Here is a 22,751-nt window from a genome sequence, read left to right on the forward strand (position 1 = left end):
GTCTGCATGTAATTTGTGTGTGGGTCCCTTGCGTTAGTGTAAGACATGCTGTAGCCCTTAGGCACCCTCTTTAGTAACCATGACCAGGGGTACTTTATACTAAGCACTTGACTGGGGGTGACTGTTGATTTGTTCTGCATTCAGTCCATCAACTGTGTCTTTTGTTTTCTCGCCCAAAGTGTGCTGGGTATGCCCAGAGGTGGGTCCCGGACTCACTGTGGCACTGGATTTAATCTATCCTGGCTGATGAGGGGTGCAACCCTGAAACCAGTCCTCGGATGATTGTTTCCAGTCCAGGAAGGACATGGCTTGGCAGTTCGGACTGGACTGTTCCCATGAGGCACAGGGTCAAGACCGATTTGCATATGGCCAGGTCTAAACTGGGGTGGCACGGTGAGCAAAAGAATGATGGATTTAACCCAGAGCTCTTGACTGGGGGTGAATGTTTTGATTTGTTCTGCATTCGGTAAATCAACTGTGTGTCTTTTGTGCAATTTGGCATGGTACAGGGTGAGTGGGCCAGGAGATGTTTTCAGCATGGTTTACACCATTTCAAGCATTCTGCAATGGCAGTCTGCATGTAATTTGTGTGTGGGTCCCTTGCGGAAGACATGTAAGACATGCTGTAGCCCTTAGGCACCCTCTTTAGTAACCATGACCAGGGGTACTTTTTACTAAGCACTTATAGGAGTGCTGAAGCTCTTGCCAATTGGGTTACAATTAGACCTTAACTGGTTTTAGGGGAAGCGCACTGAGGTCTGGTTAGCAGGCCTCAGTGCACTGTCAGTTGAAAAGCAGCATCTAGTAGTCAAAAAGGGGGCAAAAAGTGGGGGGATAACCGCAACAGAATTCTAGTTCCCTACACCAATGCAATAGTGGGCAATTCTTTCCTACTTAGCAGCATAGTAAGCCCCCATGGTGCGTGGCCTCACCCAGGATACCCATACACTCCTCCGGGAGTTTCAAGAAACTACATTTGAAGACATGTTCCACATTTCTGAATTCAATTGTCTGAGTTAGGTCTGGATATAGAATATAACCCTGAGCAAAAGATCTGGCCTCAGTCTCAGTTTTTTTGCGGATGGCAAGACATCTCTAGTAGCATCAAGCACCAAGGTTGCCTCGCTCAAGTTAGTAACACTTGAATGAGGGTCATAGACAACTGCCTCATTTTCCTCCCAATATACGTTATCATGGGAAGTGGAAGGAAGCATAAGCAAATTTCCCTGACCAGTTCATCCACAGTGTATTGCCCACAGGTTATGGTATCTAGAGGCGAAGATTCTGCATTTTGCATAAAAACCAAGAGATCGATAGTGGGAGTGCCCCTGTAGTAAAAGTACTTTTTGCAGCATTTGATTTCATCTCCCATCTGTGTACTTGTTGATACGTCCAGGTCCACATACCATTATCCACCCCTGGCAGGAAGTGAATGCGGTTCTAAATGGCCAAATCCAGATCTTCTGAACCAGAGCTGACAGTTGGGGTGATCTAGTGCCCCAACTTTGGGATGTAGTACATCACGGTCATGTTTTCTGTCTTTATGAAGACTATCTGGCTGCAAATGAGACTGTAAAAGGCCAGTGTGCTAGACCAACTGCCATGAGGTCCAGGTAATTTTGTGGGAACTCTGTTGTTGTGGCATCTAGAAGCCCTGCATAGTCATAAAGTTAAGATGAGCTTCCCACATCATGAGTAAGGGATCTTTTGAATCGGTCACCTGCAGAAGTGGGTCACGATAAGAACTGCTCAGCAACAAACTATTGCGGTTCTACCATAGAAGAGTGCATTGAGCCAGTGGCGGCTGCTACTTAATGGGGGTGATGCAGCGGAGGTGGTAGCTAAATGGAAAAAAAATATAGCACTTAGCTGCACACCGGCCGCTGGCTCTCGGTCCTCTTTCACTCCAACAGCAGGAAGGAAGCAGAAACCATGAAGCACCCAGGCTCCCAGTCAATCACAACGCTGCCTTACAGCAGTGTTTTGATTGGTCTGAGCACCGTGGTTCCATGCTCACAGAGGGACTGGGGGCCTGGACATGTTCCCCACCCAGGCTGTAATAATAATAATACTGATACTTGTAAAGCGCGAACAGCTACCTCTCGAGGAGGTGTCCCGGGGCTAAAAGAGTACTTCAGCAAAAAGCAAGAGGCATGGTGAATTGCTTAGGTTTTCTGCATAAAGAGCCAGGTCTTTAGGAGCTTCTTAAAGCTAGCTTCTGTCGTAGCAGATTGGATGGCAAAGGGCAAGGCGTTCCAGAGTTTCGCCGTGCCAGCAGAGAAAGACCTGCCCCCAAGTCTGGCTTTTCTAACTCGTGGGACGATTAACTGAAGCAAGGAGTTAGATCGTAGGTGTCTCTCCTGATGGTAACGGGGAAGTCTGAGTTTTAAATAGTTAGGGCAAGTCCCTTTTAGTGCTCTAAACGCCAGGGTAAGAACTTTGAATTTTATTCTGCTCGCCACTGAGAGACAATGCAGTTCGCGCAGATGCGGAGAGACATGATGTCTGAAAGGAATATGCTTTATCAGTCTCGCAGCCGCATTCTGCACGATCTGCAGGCGTTGCACCAGATATTTAGGCAGACCAAGGTAGAGGCAGTTTGAGTAGTCCAGTCTGGATGTAACTGTCGCATGGACTACCATTTTGCGACACTAAACTGGTAGAAAAGAAAGAAATTTACGGAGGTTTCTGAGTTTGTGAAGACATCCAGTAGTGACCTGCTGTATGTGAGAGGAAAAAGAGATATTCTCGTCCCATCTTACTCCCAAATTCTTCGCATTGGTTCCGGGGGATGGTGCTGGACCCATTTCAGGAGGCCACCACAGGTCGGGGGGAGGATGTGTATTTTTTCCAAAGAATAATACCTCCGTTTTGCTTGCATTCAATTTTAATTTGTTTGCATTCATCCAGCTGGCCACATTTCGAAGGCAGCCCCTTATTTTACTAAAAGCTGCCTCCGACACCTCCACATAGGGGAAGACTAATTGCGTATCATCTGCATACGAAATCGCCTTGACCCCCCATTTGGCAATCAAGGGGAAAAGTGGGGCTAAATAAACATTAAAAAGTAGAGGGCTGAGTGCCGACCCTTGAGGGACACCACACCAAAGGCGTTTTGGCTTAGAGGAGAAGGTGCCCAATGCCACTTTCTGGGAACGATCGAGATAGGAGTGAAGCCAGCTCAGTGCCTTGTCTTCCAGGCCTATGTCCTTCAGCCGTAGCAGCAGTCTGCCGTGATCCACCGTATCAAATGCGGCTGATAGATCCAGGAGCACCAGCATAGCTGATGCTCCTGAATCTAAGGACCACCTGATCGACTTAGCAACCTCGATGAGGGCCGTCTCGGTGCTAAAGCCGGACCTGAAACCTGACTGTTTCATGTAGAGTTCCTTTTTCCTCGATAAAGCTGTTCAGTTGACGTTGGTTCAACTTTGAGCATTTTTCCTGGAGCTGCTAGTAGGGAAATGGGGCGGAGATTACTCAGGTCGTCGGGAGCACCATTGGGCTTTTTTTTCAAAGGGAGAAGTGTGGCATGTTTCCAACAATCAGGAAACTTGCCGGTTTCGATGGACGTGTTCCATATATGTAGGAGTGGTACTACAATTGCGTCCGACATCATTTTCCAAAGCTTAGGTGGACAGGGGTCATCAGGGGCCCCTGATTTGCATTTTTGTATTTCTCTCAGTGCCTCAGCGAGGGTGATAGGATGAAATTGAGTTAAGGAAGAGGAGGGTGGCTCAGTATTTTCCAAGTCCGCCATAACTGTGGGCTCGGGGCCCGTGAAGGTATCATAGACTCATTATTTTTGTTTCAAAATAATCCGAGATGTCTTCACAGAGTCTCGCCGACGGGATAATTTCAGTCTCGATAGCCCTTGGTTTAAAAAAGGATTGAACAATCTTAAAAACTTCTTTGCTTGATTGCTCCGCTTGCTGAATGGAGGTCCAATAAATAATTTTTTGGCTTTTTTTAATGGATTGATGAAGACCGCAAAGGGCTTTTCTGTAGCAGGTTTTTGCTGATTCACAGTAGCCTAAGTTGCGCCTAAGTTAAGCCCGTCTGCGCCCGTCCGCGACGGGCCGGGACCAGGGGCCACACCCCCTGCTCTTTTTCTGGCTTATACCTCCGCACAACTCCTAGCTCTCACTGCTGTTTCCCCACTTTCATCTCCACTCTTGCGACACCTTGACACACTTGGTATTCTCGCCTCTCCTCCCCCTCACCTGACCCCGCTTCTTTCTAGCCCCACTAGCACTACCCCCCCAGCTGCTGATCCCCCCCTCCGCCTCTTGTTCCTCCTCCCTCTCTGCCTCTACCGCTGCCTCTACCACAGCCTCTGCCATACTGCTCAATACCCGCTCACCGGCCAAACATCAGACGGCTCTCTTTAATCTCCTTACCTCCGACTCCCCGGATTTCCTCTTTCTGACCGAAACCTGGTTCACTGCTGACTCCCTTCCCGACCTCTTAGCCATTCTTCCCGACACCTATTATGCCCTCCGGGCTGATCGTCCGGACGGCAAGGTGGGGGGAGGGGTGGCGATGATCATTCGGTCAACCCTCAAATTCCAACTTCTTAATCACCCCCCTATTTCTAATGTGGACTATCTAGTGGCCCGCTCTCTCAATCTACCTGCCCCCCTCACTGTTGTCCTTGTGTACCGTCCTCCTCAATCTATGCCCTCCTTTGTAGCCTCCATTCAGGACCTTATGGCCACCCTCGTGGTCAATAATTCCTCCGTCCTATTGCTCGGCGACTTTAATTATTGGCCGGGCGACCCCAGGGAAGACCTCCCCTCGAAAGATTTTTCAGGCACTCTTCAATGCCTAAACTTCACATCTCATATCTCAGCCCCCACTCACGTCCAGGGTCACATCTTGGACCAAATCTGGTCCTCCCGCCCCATTGTTTCATCCCTTCTTATTTCCCCATGCGTCTGGTCGGATCATTTTTCCATCTCTTTCGCCATCCACCTGGGAGTGGTTGACAAGCCTCCCCTCCCTAAGAACATCTCAGCCCGTAATTGGAATCGAACGGACCTTGACTCCCTCTCGCTTACTTTGGCTTCATCTGTTCCAACCCTCACCAATCTTTCTCTTGATTCTCAGGTCAATGCCATTGGCACATGGCTTTCCTCTTCTTGCGACCTTGTCGCTCCGCTCAGAAAGATCAAGGCGATTCGTCCACATGACACGCACAAATGGTTCTCTCCAGAACTCAAAACTCTCAAACTCGACCTAAGGCGGTCGGAACGTCACTGGAGACGGAACTATTGCCCCTTGTTGCGCGCCAAATACAAATCACTCCTTGCTGAATATAAAAAAGCGATCCTGGCGGCTAAAACCGCCTATTTCTCTGAGAGAGTAGCTCTCGCGACTAACAAACCCCGTGAAATCTTCTCTCTGGTCCACAATCTTGCCACCTCTGATCGCTCTACCCCCAGCCCGGTTCCCTCACAGTCCCTCTGTTCTTCACTTAACGATTTTTTTATCGACAAGATCGTAAAGATCAAAGCCAACATTCCCACACTGCCTCAACCCCGCCCCACCCGTCCTCCCATCTGTCCTTCCTTCTCCTTTTCCTCCTTCCCTCCTCTTTCCACTGAACTATTTCTAAAACTCCTGACCAAAATCAAGTCTGGCTCCCCCATGGATTGCGCGCCAGCACGCATTCTTAAAACCCTCTTCACCAATTGCTCTGGACCTCCCCTTGCCCTCCTCAACTCCTCTTTGGCTCTCGGATCCGTCCCCTCCTCTTTCAAATCTGCCATAGTCCTTCCGATTCTAAAGAAAACTGGTCTAGATCCCTCTCTTCCCTCCAATTTCCGTCCCATCTCTCTCCTTCCCTACCTCGGCAAGATCCTCGAGGCTCATGTCACTTCCTGCCTCTCCTCTTATATTGAGGAGAACGGCCTCCTTGCATCCCACCAGGCAGGATTCCGCCCGGGCCACTCCACGGAGATGGTGGTCCTCGCAGTCTTGGACGAGCTTAAGGGGAAGGCCGACTCCAATCTCCCCCAAGCTCTGGTCCTTCTCGACTTGTCCGCTGCGTTTGACACGGTTGACCATGCCATCCTCCTCGACTGTGTCAGCGCAGCGGGCATTCGGGGCGTGGCCTTTTCCTGGCTGGCGTCCTTCCTTCAGGATAGGTCCCAGGCAGTTCATCTCTCCGGTTTTTCCGCTCCTCCCCGTCCTGTCACTTGTGGTGTTCCCCAAGGCTCTTCTCTTTCCCCTCTCCTTATCAATCTTTATATTCACCCCCTTATCACTTCTCTTCTTGAGCTGGGGGTCTCTGTGTATAACTACGCAGATGACCTTCAGCTCGTTTTCGATCTTTCTTCCACCCCTGATTCTCTTCCTAAGTTCTGTTCCACCTTAGTTTTCATTTCTGACTGGATGTGCGCTAACCAACTGAAGCTCAATCCAGATAAAACTGAACTTGTTCTCACTGGTGGCCCTTCTAACCCCTGGACCCCCGCACATTGGCCCCTCTCTTTTGGTCCCCCCCCCTGTTCCCTCCTCTTCTGTCCGCACTCTCGGCATCAAAGTCAGCCATGACTTATCCATGCACAGTCAGATCAGCTCTGTTGTGTCCTCCTGTTTTCTTTCCCTCCGTTTAATTCGGAAAATCTCCCGCTTCTTCTCCACTGATGCTCTTAAATCCATAGTCATGGCCCTCGTCATCTCTCGCCTTGACTATGGGAATGGCCTGTATGTGGGGATACCTGCTTACGAATCTCGCCGCCTACAGGCCATTCAAAACCAAGCTGCTCGTCTCATCCTCTCCCTCCCTAAATCCTCTCATATCACCCCGGCTCTTAAATCACTTCACTGGCTCCCTGTTCGTCTCAGATCCTTCTTCAAACTGGCCTGTCTAGCATTCCTGGCTCACTCTCGATCCGCACCCTTGTTCATCAACACTCTTGTCTCTTCTCATGCCCCTGTTCGCACCCTCCGTTCTTCCTCTCTCTCTCTTCTTCACACCCCTCGCTTCCGCAAATCCAGAACGGGGGGAACCCGATTCTCAGTCCTTGCCCCCCAGTTCTGGAATAGCCTTCCTCTTTCTATTCGCTCCATTCCCATCTACTCTCACTTCCGCAAAGCCCTTAAAACCTTCCTCTTTCTTCAGGCATTCCCCTCTTAAACTCCCCTGGGTCCCCTCTGCCGAGTTCTTGATCAGGTCCCTAGCGCCAGGAAGCCGCTTGGCCATCGTGCGCTCTATTAAATATTTTATTCATTCATTCACAGTAGTTTGCCCGCCAAAGGCGCTCCAGCCTTTTACAATTGCTTTTTTCAGCCATCAGCTCTGTGGAGAACCAAGGGGCGGAAGGGGATTCTCTGCGTGACGTGGCGACTTTAGCAGGAGCAATGGATTCCACTGTGTTGCCTATCCAGCGATTCAGCATCACTGCATCAGAGTTCACGTCTGAAGTCAGTGGTGGGGGGTCAGCTGCGAGAACAGGGCATAGGGTATCAGCTGATATGTTATCCCATTTTCTACGCACATAGGAGCGTTTCCCCATTATCTGACAGTGGGATGGGAATGAGATTGAGAATGGGATTAGAAAGTGATCCGTCCATAACAATGGCAACGGAAGTTTAGCTGTAGTATCCAATATGTTGGAAAAAATTAAGTCCAGCATATGGCCTGCCCGGTGCGTTGGTCCAGAAATAACTTGAGTTACATTAGCGGCTTGCAGCGTTGTGATAAGTTGAGTGGCCTGGGGGGAATCGGACCGGTCTACGTGGATATTAAAATTACCAACTACAATATAATGTGGGTGGGCCAGAGAGCTTTTGACTATAAAGTCCATAAGTTCACAGGTGTATGTCGAGGGGCAATACGGGGGGTCTATAAATAATCAGGCCGGCTAAAGACAGTTGGGGGTTAATTTGAAGGCAGAAGTGTAGCTCCTCTATACCAGGAATATTGGTAGGTGTAGAGGACGCCAATGTGTATTTATCCTTGAAGATAATAGCCACTCCGCCGCCCCTTCTGTCCTCCTCTCTATTTCAGAAGCTTAATTTGAAGCCCGGCGGGACAGCCAGAGGAATGGAGGCCATATTGTCTTCATTAAGCCATGTTTCTGTGAGAAATAAGGCGTCCCACTCAGAATCCGCTATTAGCAGACAAATATCATCAGCATGCTTCGGGAGGGATCTACAGTTCAGTAATCCAGCCCTAAAGAGAGTAGTAGAGGTGTTAGCTGTCAGTCGGCTTACTGTTTTTGGATATGCGTTTATTTGAGGCGAACCATCACAAAGTGATTTGCAACAAAGCAAGCATGAAGGTGGTAAATCAAGATTAGCCAGATCGAACCTAGACGCCTGACATGGTTTAGCAGCGTTCAGCGCCAATAATTCCGCACTGGTCCAAACTATCCTTTTAGTGTGCAGCCGCTCACTGGCAGCATGGCTGGCGCTGGGTGCGGTCCGGTCGCATACGGGCTTGCCTTAGGCGCGCAAACGGCCTGGATGGAGAACATGCAAAGTGCACATGACTGTTTGGCCAGGCCAAGACGGCCGCCTAAACATTCATGAAAACTTAAGAGTGCCACCACTGTTCCAGTGACGTGTAGCCCTGCCCGAACGAGGCGAGACAGATGGAAAAATAAAATGATAATAACGTTCATTATTATCATTTTACTTTTCATTCTGCAAACTGCTCACAGAGCAGTAGGGTGACGCTCCACTGCCTTAGTGGAGGATCCGCCCCTGCCACTGACCCCTGTGATGTACCAACAGCAGATGTCCCCATTGACCTTTCGCTGGCGACAAATGCCTTGCTACACACTCCTCCAAGGATGCATGCACAGCTGTGCATGCGGTACAAATGCAATGCATGAGACATCATCCTGAACAGTTTCATTACTTACCTTACTATGCAAGAACATCCTGTCTGAAAAAGATGCAGCAGTTTCTAAATTTCATCTCCCTCTCGTGATTGGAGTAGAATTTCCCCATGACCACGTTTAGAACCTAGAAAAATGCTGAATCTGCTGCGGCTGGAGGTGGGACTTTTTGGCACTGATGGGGAAACCCAACTGGTGTAACTAAGACACTATCATCCGAGTGTGTGCTAGGCATTGCTCCTTTGTCTACATTTGGAAGGATGTGAATTGTGTTTCTGTACAGGTGTTCAGCTATTACCACTAGAACTTTGAAATGGTAGTGTTGGCCCCTTACCACAAAGGGTTGGTAGCAGTGATGCGTCAGATGTATGGAGATGTTAAAGTAATTGTCATGGATATTGAGAGCTGCCATGTAGTCCCCCATGTGGAGTAGCAGGATGGCCTCGTGCATTGTGGTCATGTGGAAGTGCTTCAACAGGATGTACCATGTCAGTGGCCTGAGATCAAGGTTGGCAGGAGTGTTCCGTCCTTTTTAGGGATCAGGAAGTAAAGGGAATAGGCTCCTTGAACACACTGGTGAGGAGGGCACAAAATGAATGGCTCCTTTGAGGAGGGCCTGTACTTCCTACTGTAGCTATTGCAGATGTTCGACAGAGTATGTGACAATGAAGTGTATTATTAGTCATATGGTGTGAAACTCTAGGCAGTACTCTTGCTCGACCGCCAAGAGCACCCATTTGTCGGAGTTTATTCCCTCCTATTCTGGAAGAAAGAACCTCAAACTTTCCCTGGCAGGGGCTGTAGGGGGGTAGAGAAGGGGTAGGAAGCATCAGGTGAATCACTGCTTAGAGGACTCATCAGTTGCCGTGGCATCTATCTATCTATCCCTGCCGATGGACCTGGATCCTTTTGCCTTCTGAAAAGTCTACTGCTGGTGATACACCTACCTTTGGATGAAAGTGCAGACCAGGAGCAGATACTTGCCTGCTTTTGCCACACTGCAGACCTAGTTGTGCAGGCTTGTAGCACCCTTGAGGTATTTCTAGTCTGTGTCCTTTTTTAATCTTTTCTAAACTTGGATGCAGGCGACTGCCAAGAAGGAAAAGCCCAGCTGTGTGGCAGTCGTAAAAAACAATTAGAAGCAGCTGACTGCCATTTGGAGCGAAGCTGGAGCTGACCAATGTTTTAAGAGGTGCCCTGGTCTACCAGAGTGGACCCGGGAAAGAAATCAAGCCTGAAAGCAACATTGTGCCATTTGGCACTCCTGCGGTTTTGCACAGGACTAGTAATGTTGCTGCTATACAACTCTGTACCTGATGAGGAATCTGTCCTTGCCACAGAAACACTGTTCTCAGTCCAGAGGCAGCAACTGTAGAAGATAAGCACTTGTTTTGCCCCGCCACAGAGGGTGCATCTACCAAAGTTGAGGGCATGCCAAGCATGCCTGTCATGCTGCTCCACCCCCAGCGGCCAAAGTCCTGAGTGAGACCTTAACTTTGGTACTCATCACTGGAGCAGACACCGAAGGCACAGGTACAACAAGCGCATCCGCCAGCTCTGCACAAGCCAGCATTCTATGAGAAGGTAAAACAGGGTGGAAACATGAAAGACTGAACACTAACCTTTGTCGGTGTGAACTCTTGTGGAAAGACTGGTTTAAACTAATCTACAAGTTATACAATCAGGTACTCAACAGTGAGCAGCACCTGTGCCTAATCTATGCCTATGCTTTTGTAGAAGTCAGTGTAGACATAAGGAGAACGTCTAGAATGGGGAGTGGAATGCTTCACTAGGAATCGTAGACGAGATTGTAAACCTGAAGCAGACCTTCAATCAAACGGCGTAGCATTTCGTTTTACTCAGATATTGAACTACTTTCTTTTTTACTAGTGACCACAACGCTCTGTCCCTGTCCTTCGGGGTTCCAGATTCTAGTATAGTCCCCCCTACTGGGACCCCATTAGATGATAGACTAACTCTGCCCAACAACAGGAGAAGGATAAAATGGGGGCAGTGAAACAGTCTCCGGAGACACTGTAAGAGCTCTGCCAAACGGTTATTCAAATACTGCAGGAACTACCCACGCTTGAGGCTGATGGAACTAACTCTCCCCATCAACACTTGGTTGTACCACTTCATAACCAGCCTCTTGATGATCTAGCTGATATCCTAAATCCGATTAGCCAAACTAAGAGAACCAATGACCGACAGTACTCCTGGTACGATGATAAATGTCGTAAAGCTAAGACAGCACTGCTGGAGGCCATTAAAGGGGACGATACGTTACTGGTAAAAAGTAGACAGGCTGACTGTAAAGCAGTTGCCTTAAGTGCAAAATTAGCCTGGGAAGAAAACAAATGGCTAACTATTACATCTGCCCTATTGACTCGGGATATGAAAACATTCTGGTTAATAATTAGGACGGGGTCTAAGGAGGGCATTACTGTATGCGAATCTAATCTCCCTGCTGAAGTGTGGACTGAGCATTTCTCAGCTCTGTACGCAAATGATTTTGAAAAGGACCTCCAAATCGACTCTAGGGACAATGCAAGTGCAGGAGCCCATGTGCCACTACTGAGCAGACAGGCTAACGGTAGTCTCGAAAGGATTACCCTTCGAGAGGTCACCTCAGCAATAGAAAGATTACCAGCCTGAAAGGCACCAGGGTTGGATAAACTCCCTGGAGACATGTTTCGGGACGAACCTACGATTTGGGGCTCCTATCTTTTGGTTCTGTTTAATGCCATTATGAACGGTATGCCTATCGCTAATACCTGGGTCGGGCTGAAATTGTCCCAATCTTCAAAAAGGGTTCCCCATTATACCCAGCAAACTATAGACGGATCAGTTTGATCGATGTCACCCAAAAGCTGTTTGCTCGGGTATTATTGGATCGAATCCAGGGTTGGTTGGAAGACTATGACATCATTAGCCCCTATCAAGCAGGATTCAGGAAAAATACCTCCACACTAGACCAAGTGCTTAGATTTCAACTAATCACCTAGAAGATAGTATCAATGGAGGGTGGCAGCCTCTACTTGATATTCGTGGACCTGAAAACTACCTTTGATCTTGTTCCCAGACCCAAACGGTGGGGGGTTTTAAGAGACCTGGGGATCCCTCCATATCTAATCGACATTTGATTATGTTGCATGATAACGATGCCAAAGTTCGGTGTGGGAGGGGAGGAAGTTTGAGCAATAGGTTCCCAGTTGGTAGAGGTGTAAGACAGGTTGTGTGCTCACACCGACCCTGTTCTGCCTCTTTGTCAACGCATTAATCCCAATTCTGGCAGAGCTACCAAACAATGATGCCCCAAAGTTAGCAAACGCCAAGGTGGCAGCATTGATGTTTGCTGACGACTCTCTTCTTCTACCAAAAACATCAATGGGCATCCAGAGGTTGTTGGATAGCTTTACCTCATTTTGTAGTACTAGGAGTTTGACGATACACACCACAAAAAACAAATTTATGATTGTCAACCCTCCTGAGACAACACACCCCACCCCTGAATGGTTCATGCCTGGAGAGGGTGTCTGTCTTTGAATATCTTGGTGTAACCCTGTCAGAAGATATGCAGTGGGTGCACCAAATAGCCAAGGCCAAGCTCAAGCTACCACTGATTGCCGGGAGCATAGCCAAATTAGCTAGGGAATCACCCTTTAAACCCATTGGTCCCGCACTAGAAATGTATAGGGCTCAAGCGCGTGGAGCCTCTCTTTATGGGGCAGAACTATGGGGGCACTGTTCGTCTTCTACCTTAGCCGTAGTTGAGAACAGATTCCTAAGACAAATAACGGGTTTACCAATGGGCACCCCGCTAATTCCTCTAAGATTAGATTTGGGTACCCCGCGAATCGAAGATGAGATTGCCCTGAAACCATTAACCTTCTGGCGAAGACTGTGGGCAACTCCCGAATTAGCAGCATATCAGGAAGAGACGAAAGAGCTTTTATCCTATCCGGGTTTGCTGAAAAGGGTCCCCTGGTTTGCTCATGTGAAGCACGAGTGCGAAAAGCTTGGCCAACCTTCCTTGTGGAGTACTCCAGACATTACTAGTACCCTAGTTACCAAAGCCTTAATACCTAAGACTTATCGCACCCTAAAGCTCGAAACTAAGGACAACTATGAGCTAGAAATCTTCTTGGACAATATCCTGCCTCTGGCTGCAAAAAATTATATCTACAGTTTAGATATAGTACTTTGCCAGTACGGGTGGTCACCAACAAAAAGGCCGGGCAGAAAGTGCAGGGTTGCCCTGTATGCATTACACAAGATGAAACAAATGCACATTTTATTTTTTTGCCAGGGTTACCAGCAAGTGAGGCAGTACTGGCTTATACAGTTTTGCCGTAATTTGGGTTTTACCCACTGTAGAGAGGCTTTTCGGGTTTTAAAATACGATACATCCAAACCCATTGCGTTTGCTGTCTCAAGATATTTAAACACGATTTGGCTAAATAGATGGGCTTTTATTCAAAAGGAAATAAAACCATAAAACGTGCATCGGTAGAACAATTGTATACTTGACTTCTAGAGTGCCGTTCAAGATATTGGTTTTTAGTCCTATATTATTTTGTACATAGATTTACCTTGATGAATTGGATTTTATTGTAGATAGTGTAAATCTTCTTTTAAATTATGTATATAAATATTGCTGCTATTTCCCTAGATATTCGCCGATTGCACACATCAACGGATATATTCCATCGTTGTTCCTCTAACTCTTTGCCTTCACCCCACCAAATTGTTAGGCAAGTTTCCTGTATACGTTTTAAAGATTATATCCGCTCTTTCTGTGGAGTGTTTTTCCTGTTTTAATGATGCATTTATTGATTCAAATGTATGTCGTTTTATTATCTTGTCTACTTTTTATGGCCCTAGTGACCGAAACAAAAGTTCTTGAAACGAACTAAGATAACCACCAGGCTGAACAGAAAGTTATTTTGCCTGTTTGACTTTTCTGAGTTCTTGCCCTCACACACTATTTACCTCGGAAGCCTTTCAACCAGTGTGCAAGAGAGAGCAGTCAACTGTGGAGATTGTCTACTTGACCTAATTTGCAGAGCCACAAAACGGATCCCAAGACACCAGTTGAAAACGACCGCCACAAATGTGCCTCAGTAGAGCTTTTATGGCCAGTTTACTCCCTAAAAGGAGTCTATCAGCATCAGACACAGAGGTGTGGTACGTACAGGAGGAGTGACTATTAAGCTCCTGTGCTGCAAAGTTCTTAAAATGAAAGTGTTTAAATTGAGGTCCCCCTCATTCCTGCTCACCTGGGCAGTCAATTCCCAATCAGTGGGGAAGGAAAGAGTTGGACAACAAAGTACTATATGGAATACTAGATAGGGAAAGGCAATTAAAATAATTACCCCTTGATGGGATATGAATGGCCCACTGTAATTAAAAAAACTGTTTGTCAATAGATTCTAACAACAGACCAGTCCCGTTCAAGACTAACTTATAAAACTTTGTAGGATAAAAGAGAACCTAACAGGAGATTGAACTTGGTGTACCAGGAAAATGTCAATCGCAGGAGCCAGAAATTAATGTGACACACAAGGGGCCTAAGCGCCCAGAAATATTTTCCTAATCTAAGATTGTGGGGACTTAAGTGATCAAGAGTGCCAAACAGAGAATACTACAGTTTTATAAATGCACTTAATCTAGGGTTTTGGTGGGTACTGGTCCTGAAGGTTGTGGGCAAGGATAAAGGGATGGTACGGAATTTCAATCAGCACATCAATCTCCCTCACCTGCTGGTACTCCTTCTTCTGAGCATCTAGCTCCAACTGACGCTGCTGTAACTGCTCATGGTCTTGTCGCAGCTGCTCTGCTTTCTGATTGATAGCTTTTTCCTGTGCATCAAGTTCTGACTCAAATCTGCGAAGTTCCTCTTCTGTGTAAATCGGTTGTTCCTCCACAGTCTGAAAGGATAAAATGTAGGACATGGATGCACCACAAAGAACGCTGCTCAGTACATACCATCTACAAGCACTTCCTTTCAATAATACTCTGTGCAGTACAATGCCCAGATAAGAGGTCCCCTGGATGTTAGAGGTGACAGGAAAGAAGTAGGCTGTGAATGAAGATGCACAAGTGCAAGACTTCCAGACTAGGCTGCGATTATAGCAGCACAAATTAGAGGAGAAGCCATGTCAGTCTGTCCTTAGTTGTGTAAATTATGCAGATGTGGAGTATAAAATGCTACATTATGTGGTTGGCATATGGCGAGGAATACAGATTCAGAGACTTTAGAGCAGGCAATGATTCAATGGGTTTTCTGATAATTGCACATTTTCACCTTTTCCCTTCAAAAGGAGAGGAATTTTACAGTTACCTGGGCAAGAATGTGTGATATCATGAAGCCATTGGATTCACAGCAAAACCATATTCCATCCTGACAACGGACATCACAATCTACAGAGTGTTTAGTCAGAGGCCACATCAGGATCTGCATTTCTCCATCCTGTCCTCTGAGGAACATGCAAAGATAACCTCTTATTAAAGAAGCAAGGTTGGATTTCTCAGAAATACGGAGAAAAACGAGGTCTCTTGCTTAGTGCAGTTCTTTCCTCAGAGCAAAAGGATCTGCTTCATTGTACTGAAAAATTATCATAGCAGCAAGGCCTTCAACACTATGTTCTGCCATCATAGGAGCAAGGTGGCCGGTCCCTCGTCTAAGCTAATCTCAAAGCAGAAAATTCTCCCTCTAGGCTCATCCTTCCTTAAAACCAACAACCTAGGCCAGAAACCTAGGTTGGTCAAAAGCCTTACATCCTAACCATGGGGACAGAAGTGAAGTCCAAACTTACAGATGACAGGACTGGCCCTTAATAACTACATATGAATGGCCATTAAGCCCATTAAATATCTATGTACGTTCAGAACCTAAAAATAGAGCTCCCAGACTGATATCCAAGCACAACTTTTTTGTGAACACACTGGTGCCTAAGCCACCAACACCTGGCTACATGGCTGATCCCAAAGCACCACCTAGAGCCACGAGAGAAGCTTTCCAAAGCATTACCTTCCAGCCGTCAGCCTCATTCAAATCCTTTCTTTCTGTGGATTTCATGAATTCCTGTAGTGTCACCAGACGATCCTGATTTGTGTCCACCTGAAATATAAAGTAAAAAAACAAAAAGGTTACTTTGTTCAGAAAACAGTGGCATGACCAGTCAAACACTGTCCAGATTACTTCATGGCTGAGTGAAGTTGCCTAATTTGCACAGACTTAAAATTAACCCTCTGGAGGCTTTCAAACCCTGTTCTAATCAACATGTACGGAGGTCAGCCATATAACTACTGTGGGACCTCTACTGAATAAGAGACACTTATGTACCTGGCACATGGTTGACACCATTCAGCCACCATCTGCCCACCAATAAAGCAAGTAGTCCATCTTGTAGCTGTGGTAGAAGCAGGCATCTCCTGTTTGACCTATATCTGAATGAACCCAGAAACCCTGTGCCATGGTAGGCACCTACTATCAACCCTGTAGGCAGGGCAAGAACTATGATCAGATTTGTGCCTGAACGAGGCACCTATTAGACCTGCAAGAGTCAATTACTGGTAGCCCAATGCAGAGCGTAGGTGTCGATCATTAAACTTGCAGCTAGGGCATGCACAAACGCTCAAGCCATGTGTAATAAGAAAGTTCATGCTGCTTTTGATAGTGACTGGGCAAGGACAGCATGCTGGTGGTGTCCTTTCCAGGATTGCCCTTACATTCTTCATGACGTGCTCCCGCATTCGCAGTCTCTCCTCCTCCATTTCCATCATGTCGTCCTCTTCGTTCTTGGGGTCATAGACCTTTTCCAGCTGCAGGAAGATTAATAAAAGGAATTTAAAAAATGTAGACAGAAAGCACGCAAGAATCTGAGACACCTCATTGGAGCTAAAGTGAAATAAAGGAGAGAGTATGAAGACAAGAAGTACAAAGAGCCTACTTTAAACCTGGTGTGACAAGCAAAATATCACAAAGATTGAAGGAAATTATATTTCTACATGGAGATGGCACAGGATGAAGTATGAGCAAACCAGTATTAACCCCTCATGCGAAACTGCAGTTACATTAAATATGATTATATATCACCATTTTTCCAACCAAAGCCAGGCTTGAGGGTATAACTATATTGATCTCAAATGCATAACAGAGATCTGGAATAAGGAGCCATGGCACAGACATTAAGAAGAGAGGAGTAGTATTCAACTAACAATAGCCAATCCTGCACGGTGTAAGGCAGTAGCATGCATGTGCAAAGCTGGGAAAAATACAATTGCTATGCCCGTTGGACAGTTGATTGGTGTAGTGGAATTTTTCATGTGGTTGTCAAGTCACCAAAGAGTTCTGTTAGAAGACCCAAGTATTGTGTATGGAGACACCCTTCAAAATATCAGTCTCACTCAGTTTTCACCTTGAGCAACTGCATACACAGAGAACTTCATCTCATTCACTGGAGCGGACTAGGCTACTGCTACGTTATTAGTGACAGGGTTAGGGTAACCACCTCTAACAATGGCAGAGTTAGCTACTGATGCTCGTCTTGTCACCAAGTTGCTGATCAATGGTGGCATGAGTAGCTTGATTTATTAGTAGGTCAGGATATGCTCGACTGCATGTTATGAGTAAGGTTCCCAGTTTTTACTGACTTTGACAGATAAACACAGACAGAAAACAATGTTTCCTGTCTGTAGTTATTTTTAAAAGTGGAAAAGTATAGAACATTGTGCTTCTTGTGAATGACTCTCCATGCTGTCCTTCGTGAATTCAAGGCCAACAGCTGAGCACATAGACATCATGGAGAGCTAAAAAATAGACATCACATTTCCTTAATTTAAGGCACACGTTTATTTGGCTGCTTAATTAGCTAAAACGTGGCAGGAATCAAAGTGATGAGTGCATGTTTTTCAGTTAAAAAAATGTGGAAATATACCATTTTACTTCTTTTCTTGGTATTTTTACATATTTATTTTGTGTTTTGAGATTAAATAGAGGGCCAAAAAATAGATATGGATAAAAACAGACGGAAATGTTAAAAAAAATACAAAAAAGCAATTACCATAAAACCGGGAGCCCTAGTTATGAGGTAGTGGGCTGGTTCTGGTGTAGGGAGCAGGATGGATGCAGTTTAGCTATATTTATCAATAAGGTAGGGTGGACTGGTACAGGAATGTGGCCTTGTACCTAGTCAGTTTCCCACAGCAGGTCTCGTTGTTTCAGCTCTACCAGTCAGCATGGCAAGGTGGGGTGCTACAATATGGCTGGTGCAGACCTAGCAGTATCTACAGCAGGCTGAGTTTGTGAAACTGTGAATTTGCAGTATCATCAAGAAATAACTTCTGATGTCTCTAAATGCATCAAGTTTCTGTATTTCACAATATGATAAGTAGTATGTTGCTTTACAATATCTAGATTCCCTAGCAAATTGCACCACAATAGTAACTAAGAATGTTTTAAATTGGAGTACAAAAAGGTCACTGCAAAAGAAGGAAAATGCTACTTATCAGTATGCATCTGTTCTTGGCATGTAGAGCTGTAGATTTATATACTGTGCATAGATCGCCATCTAGTGTTGGGCTCGGATGTTTGCAGTTAGTTTTTGTACGAAGAAGTCTTTGTAGTCACTAGGTAGGTGACTCCTCCTTACGATGATAGTGCGCATGGGCATCGACTCCAACCCCAGATTGTTTTCGTCATAAAGGGTGATGGTGGAGTTAATAAGAAAAAGAAAGAGATGTCCATGTGAGATGTATCTAAGTAAGATAACACTGCAACAGATAAAGGTACCTAGGGAGCGGGTGGGCGTATGTGAACCTACAGCTATATATGCCAAGAACAGATGCATACTGATAAGTCGCATTTTCCGTTCGAGGCATATGAGCTGTAGATCATATACTGTGCATAGACTATACAGCCGTTTTGTTTGTGGCGGTGGCTAACCTGTTTCTCTTGCAGTGGTTTGAAAGAGTGTTCTTAAGACAGCCTGGCCCATACTAGCTTGTAGTTTTGTGTGCACATCTTCACAATAGTTTTTTAGGTCTCGTAGGCTGCGCTTGCGCAGTCTCGCTCTGAGATTTAATGTTTCTTAGTATGGGGGCTTTAACCCGCACCTCTTCTCCATTGGCTGGCTTCCTAAACGGAGGCCAGCCATTGGAGGAGAGGGGCATCACTCAGTTTAAGCCCAGTCCTTTTCGGATTTGGGGGCGTGTTTTTTGCAGTTTTTAACTGCGTGACGTCATCCGTCACTCAACAGCAAAAACCACGCCCCCGAATGCGAAAGTGTCGGCACTTTTCTGATGCCCTTTCTGCCCGACCGCCGCAAGAAGTCGAGAAGCTGCAGAGTCTTCCGATGAGTGCTTGCTGTCCTGCCCCCTCGTTGCTCGTGCTTGCTATCCTGCGCCCTCGTTGCTTGTGCTTGCTGTCCAGCCCCCCCTAGTTGCTCGTGCTTGCTGTCCTGCCCCCCCCCAGTTGCTCGTGCTTGCTGTCCTGCCTCCCCTAGTTGCTCGTGCTTGCTGCCCTGCCCCCTCGTTGCTCGTGCTTGCTGTCCTGCCCCCTCGTTGCTCGTGCTTGCTCTCCTGCCCCCCCCTCGCTGGTTGTGCTTGCTCTCCTGCCCCTCCTCATTGCTTGTGCTTGCTGTCCTGCCACCTCATGCTTGTTGTCCTGCCCCCTCGTTGCTTATGCTTGCTGTCTTGCCCCCTCGTTGCTTGTGCTTGCTGTCCGCCCCCCTCGTTGCTTGTGCTTGCTGTCTTGCCCCCTTGTTGCTTGCTCTCCAGCCCCCCCCCTAGTTGCTTGTGCTTGCTCTCCTGCCCCACCTCGTTGCTTGGGCTTGCTCTCCTGCCCCCTCGTTGCTTGTGCTTGCTGTCTTGCCCCCTCGTTGCTTGTGCTTGCTCCCCTGCCCCCTTGTTGGTTCTGCTTGCTCTCCTGCCCCCCCCTCTCGCTGGTTGTGCTTGCTCTCTTGCCCCCCCTTGTTGCTTGTGCTTGCTGTCCTGCCACCTCGTGCTTGCTGCCTGCCCCCTCGTTGCTTGTGCTTGCTGACCTGCCCCCTCGTTGCTTGTGCTTGCTGTCCTGCACCCCCTCATTGCTCGTGCTTGCTGTCCTGCCCCCTCGTTGCTTGTGCTTGCTGTCCTGCCCCCTCGTTGCTTGTGCTTGCTGTCCTGCCCCCTCGTTGCTTGTGCTTGCTCTCCTGCCCCCCCTCATTGCTTGTGCTTGCTCTCCTGCCCCCCCCCCCCCCCTCATTGCTTGTGCTTGCTGTCCTGCCCCCTCGTTGCTCGTACTTGGGTCCTGCCACCTCGTAGCTCGTGCTTGCTCTCCTGCCCCCTTGTTGCTTGTGCTTGCTCTCCTGCCCCCTCGTTGCTTGTGCTTGCTCCCCTGCCCCCTCGTTGCTTGTTTTTGCTCCCCTGCCCCCTCGTTGCTTGTGCTTGCTCCCCTGCCCCCTCGTTGCTTGTGCTTGTTCTCCTGCCCCACCTCGTTGCTTGTGCTTGCTGTCCTGCCCCCTCGTTGCTTGTGCTTGCTGTCCTGCCCCCCCCCTCGTTGCTCGTGCTTGCTGTCCTGCCCCCCCCTCGTTGCTTGTGCTTCCTGTCCTGACCCCCTTGTTGCTTGTGCTTGCTGTCCTGCCCCCTCGTTGCTTGTGCTTGCTCTCCTGCCCCCCCTCGCTGGTGGTGCTTGCTCTCCTGACCCCCCTTGTTGCTTGGGCTTGCTGTCCTGCCCCCTCGTTCTTGCTGTCCTGCCCCCTCGTGCTTGCTGATCTGCCCCCTCGTTGCTTGTGTTTGCTGTCTTGGCCCCTCGTTGCTTGTGCTTGCTCTCCTGCACCCCCTCGTTGCTTGTGCTTGCTGTCCTGCCCCCCTCGTTGCTTGTGCTTGCTGTCCTGCCCCCCCTCGTTGCTTGTGCTTGCTGTCCTGCCCCCCCTCGTTGCTTGTGCTTGCTGTCCTGCCCCCTCGTTGCTTGTGCTTGCTGTCCTGCCCCCTCGTTGCTTGTGCTTGCTGTCCTGCCCCCTCGTTGCTTGTGCTTGCTGTCCTGCCCCCTCGTTGCTTGTGCTTGCTGTCCTGCCCCCCATTGTTGCTTGTGCTTGCTTTCTTGCCCCCCTTGTTGCTTGTGCTTGCTGTCCTGCCCCCTCGTTGTTTGTGCTTGCTTTCCTGCCCCCCTTGTTGCTTGTGCTTGCTGTCCTGCCCCCTCTTTGTTTGTGCTTGCTGTCTTGCCCCCTCGTTGCTTGTGCTTGCTCCCCTGCCCCCTCGTTGCTTGCGCTTGCTCCCCTGCCCCCTCGTTGGTTGTGCTAGCTGTCCTGCCCCCTCGTTGCTAGTGCTTGCTGTCCTGCCCCCTCGTTGCTTGTGCTTGCTGTCCTGCCACATCGTACTTGCTGTCCTGCCCCCTCGTTGCTTGTGCTTGCTGTCCTGCCCCCCTCGTTGCTTGTGCTTGCTTTCTTGCCCCGCCTTGTTGCTTGTGCTTGCTGTCCTGCCCCCTCGTTGTTTGTGCTTGCTTTCCTGCCCCCCCCTTGTTGCTTGTGCTTGCTGTCCGGCCCCCTCGTTGTTTGTGCTTGCTGTCTTGCCCCCTCGTTGCTTGTGCTTGCTCCCCTGTCCCCTCGTTGCTTGCGCTTGCTCCCCTGCCCCCTCGTTGGTTGTGCTTGCTGTCCTGCCCCCTCATTGCTAGTGCTTGCTGTCCTGCCCCCTCGTTGCTTGTGCTTGCTGTCCTGCCACATCGTACTTGCTGTCCTGCCCCCTCGTTGTTTGTGCTTGCTGTCCTGCCCCCTCGTTGCTTGTGCTTGCTGTCCTGCCCCCTCGTTGCTTGTGCTTGCTGTCCTGCCCCCTCGTTGCTCGTGCTTGCTGTCCTGCCCCCTCGTTGCTTGTGCTTGATGTCCTGCCCCCCCAAGTTGCTTGTTCTTGCTCTCCTGCCCCCCCTCGTCAGCTGTGCTTGCTGTCCTGCCCCCTCGTTGCTTGTGCTTGCTGTCCTGCCCCCTCGTTGCTTGTGCTTGCTGTTCTGCCCCCTCGTTGCTTGTGCTTGCTTCCCTGCCCCCTCGTTGTTTGTGCTTGTTCTCCTGCCCCCTCGTTGCTTGTGCTTGTTCTCCTGCCCCCACCTCGTTGCTTGTGCTTGCTGTCCTGCCCCCTCGTTGCTTGTGCTTGCTGTCCTGCCCCCTCGTTGCTTGTGCTTGCTGTCCTGCCCCCTCGTTGCTTGTGCTTGCTGTCTTGCCCCCTCGTTGCTTGTGCTTGCTGTCTTGCCCCCTCGTTGCTTGTGCTTGCTGTCCTGCCCCCTTGTTGCAAATGTGTTCAGTGTAGATCAAGTTGCAGCTTTGCAGATGTCACCTATGGGGATGTTCCCTACGAATGCCATAGAAGCCCCTAGTTTGCAGGTAGAGTGAGCTCAAGGGGGAATTGTTAATGTACGTTTGGCTGCAAGGTAGCATATTTGGATGCACTTAACAATCCACCGTGCAATACCTGCTTTTGAAATGGGATTGCCTTTATGAGGTGGGGAAAAAGCAATGAAAAGTTTTTTAGTCTTTCTAAAAGACTTAGTTTGTCCAATGTTACAGAGTAGTGCTCTTACGACGTCTAGCGTGTGAAGAGCCCTTTCTGTCACGGAGTCTGGGAGGGAAAAAACTGGTAACTCAATAGACTGGCTAAGATGAAAGGCAGACACAACTTTAGGTAAAACTGTTAGATAAGGTCTGGGAACCACTTTGTTATGATGCATTTGCAAAAATGGTTCTTGTGTGGTTAGTGCCTGGAGCTCACTCACTCTTCTAAGAGAAGTGATGGGTATAAGGAAGGCTACTTTCCAAGTAAGGAATTGTAGTTCACATTTGTGCAAAGGTTCAAATGGTGAGCGCATGAGCTTTGTAAGGCCGATATTAAGATTCCACACTGGAGAGGGCGGAACTCTAGGGGGAATTATTCTTT

The 22,751-nt window shown here is 48.2% G+C and overlaps 1 protein-coding gene across 2 annotated transcripts in view; it reads right to left on the reverse strand.

Moving 5' to 3' along the window:
• NUCB1 (nucleobindin 1) overlaps positions 1-22,751 on the reverse strand; it is a 213,863-nt gene that overhangs the window by 42,359 nt on the left and 148,753 nt on the right. For both annotated transcript variants that reach the window (XR_015297470.1, XM_086930214.1), the window contains exons 9-11: positions 16,587-16,679; positions 15,886-15,975; positions 14,612-14,782 (exon numbers count right to left, since the gene is read on the reverse strand). Coding sequence is in view for 1 of the 2 variants with exons in the window: in XM_086930214.1 (XP_086786340.1) it covers positions 14,612-14,782; positions 15,886-15,975; positions 16,587-16,679 (354 nt within the window). In the remaining variant the exon portion in view is untranslated. The remainder of the gene's footprint in view (positions 1-14,611; positions 14,783-15,885; positions 15,976-16,586; positions 16,680-22,751) is intronic.

The sequence above is a fragment of the Lissotriton vulgaris genome, chromosome 7, assembly GCF_964263255.1.
Source record: "Lissotriton vulgaris chromosome 7, aLisVul1.2, whole genome shotgun sequence".
Lineage (NCBI taxonomy): Eukaryota > Metazoa > Chordata > Amphibia > Caudata > Salamandridae > Lissotriton > Lissotriton vulgaris.